This window comes from Neltuma alba, unplaced genomic scaffold, assembly GCF_004799145.2.
Source record: "Neltuma alba isolate B1F8T4 unplaced genomic scaffold, ASM479914v2 tig00011541_pilon, whole genome shotgun sequence".
Classification (NCBI taxonomy): Eukaryota; Viridiplantae; Streptophyta; class Magnoliopsida; order Fabales; family Fabaceae; genus Neltuma; species Neltuma alba.
Genome location: NW_021636203.1, coordinates 209961 through 218234, shown reverse-complemented (window position 1 = coordinate 218234; position 8274 = coordinate 209961). Strand labels below are relative to the sequence as shown.

The 8274-nt window shown below is 30.7% G+C and overlaps 1 protein-coding gene across 1 annotated transcript; it reads left to right on the top strand.

Annotated features, from left to right (window-relative positions):
* Positions 1-3127: 3127 nt before the first annotated feature.
* Positions 3128-6337, top strand: LOC114714778 (uncharacterized). Its single transcript, XM_028899547.1, has 5 exons — positions 3128-3236; positions 3550-3685; positions 5467-5557; positions 5821-5901; positions 5988-6337. The coding sequence occupies exons 1-5, from the start codon at positions 3203-3205 to the stop codon at positions 6123-6125; spliced, it is 480 nt and encodes a 159-aa protein (XP_028755380.1). The 5' UTR covers positions 3128-3202; the 3' UTR covers positions 6126-6337.
* The last annotated feature ends 1937 nt before the right edge of the window (positions 6338-8274 follow it).

Sequence of the window (8274 nt, the reverse complement as noted above, 5' to 3'; positions counted from 1 at the left end):
AATCTGATCCGACTTGGCCTGGTCTTATCCTGAGACATAGATTGATATATTTGTAAAAATTTGTTCATCTACATTCCTGAATTATACGTAGTGCTAATTGTTCGGGTTCTCGAAGCTGACTTTTGAAACCTTAAAAGTTAGTTGGGGTCAAAAATACTATTTGGATTAGCATTGAGGCAAGATAAATTTTTGCTTAAAAATCACTTTCCATTTGGTGGTTCGAGGAAAACAGATGAGAGGAGAGATGGGGAAAAATTTTAATGTGCTTGATTTAAAAAATTTTAATCTTAAATGTGCTTGATTTAAAATTTTTTAATCTTATGTCTTCTTTTTATTAAAATTTTAAAGGGAAAATGGCAAATAAAGAAACTGAAAAATGTGATATTCCAAATCAGGCATCTAAGAGTTGAAAATGACAGAGAAGGCAGTGGTGCCTGATCTGATATTTTATATAGTTAAATGACTAAAAATGCCTTTATGTCAAAAAGTTTATTAATAAGTTTTGAATTGATAATGATAAGTATTAAATAGTAAATAAAAAATATATATTAGTAATAATAAGTTATCTATTAACAAGTTGTACATGAACTGACAATTATAAGTATTAAACAGTCAATAATAAGAAATGTACTGATAATAAAAAGTTTGATAGCTTTTTATTTCAAATCTAACACAAGGATATTTTAGTCATTTAACTATATTTATAAAATACCAGATCAGGTACCACTCCTTCCTCTGTCATTTTCAACTCTTAAGTACTTGAATTGAAAAATGATGATTTCAGGGTTCTTTTTATGAAATTTTCTCAATTTTAAAACCCTACTTCTCCCATTTTTGTAAATCAAGCTCATTAAAAAATTTTCTCTCCTCTCTGCCCTTTCAATTCCCTCAACCATATACTAAAGTTGAAGCAATTTTTTCCTCCTGGTTATTTTTTAATATATCATTCAAATAAGTTTATGTCACACTAATTTTTTTTTTAATAAGATCTTACCCAAATGTAAATTATATTACATCAATTCACTATTTTTTAGAAGATGTCAATTGATTTTTACTTCAACTTCAATTTGTAAAAATTTGTTAAGATAAAAGTTATTTTTTTTCACAAGCATTAATTTAATCAAGCTCTTAGTTTTACTGAACTTTATCTTTATAATGGCAGAAATATAGGTTAGCTCAGCTGGACTCATTTTATTACATGTAGATCTACGTGGGATAACACTTGGTCGCATGTCCTATTTTCAAAACATTTTCTTATATTTATAATGTTCAATTCTCCCCTGTCATACATTACACATGGTCGCATGTCCTATTTTCAAAATATTATTCTCAAATTATAAAAACAAATAAAAAAAAGGACACATAGTTATGCATGGATAGATAAATTGCTAGATTTTTGTTTTGCCAACAAGAAATTGATATACTAGCATTGAATAATATAAAGAATTTGATGTAAGTATTTTTCATATACATAAATTATGGCTTGAAAACATTGACTGACTCTTGAAAAACCAACCAAAAAAAAAAAAGACTAGTTGAACCGGTTGATTAATGAATTTTATTGGTTTTGGACTGAATTAAGGCTGAATGAAATCACCCGATCCCTTCTCATTCTCTTGACAAAAACGTCAATTGTACCAATTTCTTAAGTAAAAGAGTTGATTGGTAACATAACTCAAAATGGTGGGATATATAATTCAACTTTGACTTTATATATCAGTAACATCACGTCAAATTTAAGTATCCTAATTCTAATTGTTTTGTTCCAAAATAAAAATATTTCAGAGGGCGTTTTTTTTTTAAGGAAAGTTTGGCAAATAAAAAAAACACTTTTTTTTTAACTGCATTCAGACAAGTTGAGAAAAAATTCTTTTTATATATTTATTTGGTACACTGTAAAATTTCTTTTTTATTTGAATATTCATAATTAAGAAGTATTGAATTTTTTTTCCTTTCGAATAAGCCTTAAAAGGAAGGAAAGGTGATATTTATTTTAAAAAGAAATAACTATTTATTATAAATAACTAATTTAAATAATTTTTTAATATATTCAAATTAATAAACTAATTTTTATATTAAATACCAAGAGAGTATTTTTACTGTTAGTCTGTATTAGGAAGTCACTGTCCAGTTTTTTCTGGATGCATGAACCACTAATAGTGTACCTCACTTTTTTTTTTTTTTTGGTGAAGATAGTGTACCTCACTTTTTCTTAATGCAGTTCGCCTCTTTATTTAAAAAAAAAAAAAAAGAAGTTCCTAATGTGGTGGACATTTCCAGAGAAGGTAGTTAAGACGGCGGATTAACCGAAGTTTGCCTCCAGCCTCAACCCGCCCCCACGTGGCTGAATCTCCCAAGGCTCGTCAGTTGAACTCTTTTTACCACACTACCCTTCTCAAATGGTTTTGGAGGATATGATGACTTTAACCCTGAAAATCTTGCTGGTGAAAAAAAAAAGAGGAAAAAAAAAATCTGAAAATCTTAAAATTGAAACAAGAATCTGTGTAATTAAGCGATCTTAATTTGTAATTATATGAATTAACATTTACAATTATTTTTTAAAATTTTTTATTAAAAACCCAACTATCATAAATTTGACGTCTGTTAATCTTATTGTCGTTCTCCTAATATTCTTTCCTAATTCCTTTCTTTTTTGATAAGATGCATGAGTATATTATTAAACTAATTATTTAATTTTACATTTTATTTTCTATTACTCGTATTTCTCACCATTCTTGTTGGCCAAAAAATTCACAACCTTCTTCTCTAAAATTTTCATCAAAATAAGTCTTTTCGTCATTTAATTTGAAAAGTGATCTTTAGAGGTTTTTTTCATACAAATTGAAATAAAATATAACATATTTCTTATTTTAATAAAAATAAATTTAATAATATATTCTATTTATATAATTTTAAAACAATAGATAATTGATCAAAAGTTCTACTCAACATTTTGATTATGTATTTTAATTTTTAATAATGACAGAATAGGCTATAATGTAAATTGACTTCAAATAATGTCAGTGGCTGTGGCCAGGATAATAAGGGATCATCTGTGATTTAATGTAATGACGGGGGTATTTATGACAATTGACCTCAACGGTGAGGCACTGCGAGTGCGAAGAAGGGGGAGCACCGATTTTTTCCCACTTATCGCCCTTCTGATTTTGTATCTCCTCTCTCGATCACTATTCTTTCGTCCATGGCTACATCTTTCGCGCCAATTTCCATTTCAGGTAGTCTGTCGTTTGTTCTTTGAATCTGGGACGATTTCTTTGGTTTATTTCTTTTGCTTCGCAATGGGTTGCTGGGAATAAACAGGTTTGAATGAAAGTGGCGCAAAGGTTTTAGGTTTTGTTTTATCGCTGCCTCTCATCCTCGATTCGTGTGATTGTAAAGGGTTACAATCTACAATCAATGAATTGAAGGGATTTAGGTGATGTTGAAGATTATTTTTTTCACTACTGGAGGAAATGTTATTGATTCGTTTTTTGTATGTAGATTTTTATTTTTTTGGCTGTCTAAGGTTGTTGCTTTGATTTGGTATAGGTGGATGCCATCTTAAGCCGCGCGAGCTTTTGTTAACGAATCCTAATTCTCTTAGGGTTTCACCTAAGCTTGCTGCTAAAAGGAAATCCAACCTCGAGAGAAGGAACCGGAGCTCAGCAATTCGTGCAGAATACCGGTATGCCATTCTGTGATCACTTTAGTTTTGTTTATGTTTTATAAACTTTTGCCAGATAATTGTGTGTCCACGTTTTATCTGCTATGCTTGTTTGTACTCAGCAGGTATTTGATCCATGCCTTTAACTGTATAGTCGCATATGGTTTTACTATCAGCAAAACTTCGTGGATGATGCAAACTATATTATTTCCTCAGGAAAGGATTTGTTTTTAGTAAATTCTGGACAAAGTATTTGTGACTTCTAATTTTGCTGGGTTCTTTCTGTCTTAAGTTTCTTTTGAATTAGTTCATCTAACGTCTTCCCGTTGGGCTGACATTGTGATGTGTCCTAGTTAATTTTTGAGCTTCCAAGACTGATAGGACATGTGAGAAGCCAGGCCTCAAATGACGCAGAGCCTTAATTATTCGATCTCTTACATATTAAATTTCAAAGTAAACTCAAAATTTGATTTGAGGTTTCGAAGAATAGATGCTTCAAAAAAAGGTGTCATGTCCTTGTTCACCTCTAGTCAGGGAGACTTGTATCTAACTCAATGTAACATTTCAAATTTCATGCGGTCAGTTCAGATTTTAGTGTGCTTCGGTACTTATGTCATTTCTGTGTCCTTGCTAACTGGATTCAAGGTTGTTCCATGTCAAAAACTTAATATGATTAATTATTAGTGTGAGGCATTGTGGAAGAGTTGAGCTGGCAATTGGGGAGGTGGATTGCCTGACAGCTGAAGGTGTATTTGAGGAGGATGTTTCATACTTATCTTGTAACAGTAGCTCCATAATTCAATAGCAATATGACTAATTTCTCAGATCCCCTTGACTTGCTTGGTCTTGTTTGCAAATATTTAATATAAAATTTGATGTATCTCTATTTATTTATAATTTGTATAAACGTCAGGCTATTTTTGCCCAATATTTGAGCCTTGGTTTTAGAAATTCAGACTAAATTAGATACATTTTCCCCAAAAAGAACTTGGCAATGACCCATCTATGTCACTCCGTCAATAATTATGACTGGACTACCTTGTCCATGTTGATATTCAGGACGCACTCGAGTTGGTAGGGACAAAGTGATGGTTATCTAGGCGCTGTGCACAATACTTAAAGTATTTGCAGAGTGTAAATTTCCGTGATGATTTTAGTGAAAATATATTTGGATTTAGGAAGAGGAATTAAAGCTGTCCGGTGGAAACAAGCATAAACACCCTTAAAAATTGGATAAATATCTCTAGAAGCTGGGAAGAAGAAGGACCGTGGCTTCTCAGTTATAGCTTTATACTCATCACTCTGTGATTTAATTACCCAACAAATAATAAGATAAAATGAACTCAAAAAGTGATTAATTTATCAGTATAGGGTATACAATAAAATTTATATTAAGCCACACTTTTCAAAAGACATAATAAATGCAATTTAATCTTTAGTATCCATGCAGTGTGCGGAAAAGTGTGTTTAGTTATAAAGATAAAGCAGTACAGTGTATTCATACACATAGTTTTACAATAAAAATTGGACCATAGTCCTATGGTTATGGGGAATGAGGATTGTGACATTATAGTAAGATTAAAATCTTTCACCATGACCTGAGCAACTGATTGGCATTGTAATAGTGCTTTCCGTGCTTCTGAATTTTTCATATTAATTGATTGTATGTATATAATCCTGATGTTATACTGGGGCCTACTGCTTGATGCCAGTCTGCACAAAGGACTTGATCCTATAGGTTTCCTGTGTGGAAGATTATGTGTATTTATTCTTCTTTTTACATTTTTGTCATCTAATTGCAGTGACAGTGGAAGTGGAGGTGGGGATTTTGTTGCTGGTTTTCTTCTGGGAGGTGCGATTTTTGGAACACTAGCTTACATCTTTGCTCCCCAGGTGAATGCTTTCGTTTGTTTCTCAAACTGTTAATTTATTAGTACTTGATAGTTGATACACTGTGATAGTTTATGGGCTAATGGATCATCAGTGGATCTTATTGTTATTTTTAAGTAAAAGCTAATATTTTGATTAAAAATATTATAATCTGTCTGCAAGCTGATTTTGTTGCTAATGCTATTATGTAGATCCTTAATGTGCTTTGCATATTTTGTGTGTTCAATTCTTCTTCCTTCTTTTTTTTTTTTTTTTAAATGCTGCAGATTAGAAGATCTCTGTTGAATGAAGATGAATACGGGTTTCGTAAGGCCAAAAGACCGATATACTATGACGAAGGTTTAGAGGTAATTAGGCTTCCTTGACTTTATAATAAATATATTGGCGTGCTTGAACAGCATTAGTTATAATTGTGTTTTATACTGGAAAACAGAGGACCAGGCAGACTCTGAATGAAAAGATAGGCCAACTAAATTCGGCCATTGATAACGTGTCTTCACGCTTGAGAGGTGGCAATAATGTGCCTGCAACACCAGTAGAAAGTGACCCTGAAGTGGAAGCTACCCTGTGAGGCGTTTCTTGTTTGGTTCCATTATTTTTTCAGTACTGCTTTCACTAACGCTTGAGTAGTGATTATAAATAATTGAAGACCGTATACCTGTTAAAATTGGTTCTGCTACCTTATTTTGCCATAATTTTTTGGGTTGCATGTTCGATGGCAAAAGACTTCCTGCTGGATACGTGGAATCTCTTGAATGGAATTTATATCTCTTGTTTTCTATATATCTATATCTATGTATATAATTTAGAAAACAAGTTGAAGCTGCGGTTTTTTTTTTTTTTAATACTAGTGTCTTGTGTTTTTTTTCTGTTTTTTTTTCCTTTTTGGGGGGGCCTCATTGGTGCCTTATGGGTTAGATGATCTAATTTGTTGTCAGATGATGGCTGAGGGTAACATAATACTGTTAGACTGATGATGACGATTTCATAGGTTTGGTGAGCCACACTACTTTGTTGGTGGAGTGGCCAGCGGTTACCAAAGGACTCAAGTTTTGGACGGTTATTACTTTCTTTTCCAGTAGGATGTGGTCCATTTCTATTTTCTCCTATGGACCTCAAAAGCCTAAATTTCAGATCGAGATTGTCAATTTTGGAAAAATATGTAGAATTTGAATGTGGGTTTTTTCGCAAAGTTTTCGATTTTATAGTTTATATTGGGGAATGATTGATGTACTGATGCGTTGATGCTTTTGAAAGAGAACCTTAATTATTTTTGAAGGTTAAGCATCACTTTTTCTTTTTACAGAATAAGTATCACTTATTATTTTATAACTGAGTAGAATCAAGATAAGATTTATTATATATTTAAAAATTTATCTTTAAAAGGTAAAAACTACGAAATAATATGTAATGAAAGATTTGTCTTTAGAATTAAAAAAAGAATGCTATATGTATTTATAGAATAATTAGAATTCCCATTTAACTTAAGATATGAATTTTTTCGGCCAAAAAAAAAATTAAAATATGAATCAAACAATTATTCATTTAACTTGTCAAAAAGTTAATCTTTTGGGAAGTGTACTCCTATGTGAGCTTTTGGGAGAAGTTCAATAAATTGAATCAAGTGACCTTTGGGTTGTTTTGCGGGTCTCAAATAATTTGTTTATGTTGATTTCTTTCTTTCTTTGTTTTTGACCTAACCTTCGGTTTGAGGGGCCTCGACCGATTTCAGAAAAATGTATCTGAATGTCTAATATGGGCCACAGGCCCAAAATGTTCACCATGGACCCGATGGGCATACCCCCTTAGCGTATATCCTAATGGAACTATTTTTTTTAATAAGTTTATATTAAAAAATATATGTATTTTTTCTAACATTTAAACCTTGTTAAAATATTTGACGAAACATTGTAAAAAGAAAAACAAAATATCATGAAGCTCAATGAAATTTATGGAAAAAAAGGTGAAAAGAATGAAAAAGAGTTGCATGGTGTGTGATATGTATAAATCTTGCTATATATGACATGTAAATAGTAGAGTTGGGAATCAGGGCCAACCCTTCAGGACTTAAAAGGGCCAGCTCTCCAGGGTTGAAATTTTAAAATTACCCCAATTTGTTAGCCCCGGTCCGCGGGCTTTTGGCCCGTTTAAGAAAAAATACTATTTTTTATATTTATCATATTTTTTTATAAAAATGTAAAAATAAACTAATGAAATTATTAATAATAAACATAAATATGGATAAAATTAAGTCATAAATATAAAATATCATCATATATAAATATTCATCAACATTTAAGAATATTGAAAACATTCATTAACAACATAACAACATCTAAAAGTTTTATCTATAATGCAATTGTGCAATAAATAAACACTATCATTAATCTTTTGAAACTTCATCAATCATCATCACTATAATTAATTACTTTTCTTCATAAGTATGCTTTTCTTTCGTAACAAAAATATCAAGTTTTTCTTCTTTATAAGAATTTTATTTTTAAATTTTACAATCTAACTATTATTTTACTTTAATATAAGAAACATTGTTGTTGAAACTTATGAATTTCTAATTCAAATTATAGAATCACAAGTTATATAAGTATAAAAATATTCTATTATCAAATATATATATATAATTTAAAAATATCAACGCGTATAATATAAATCAAATCATTATTAAAATCCAAATTAACCCATTTTTTAAAAATTTAATTGGA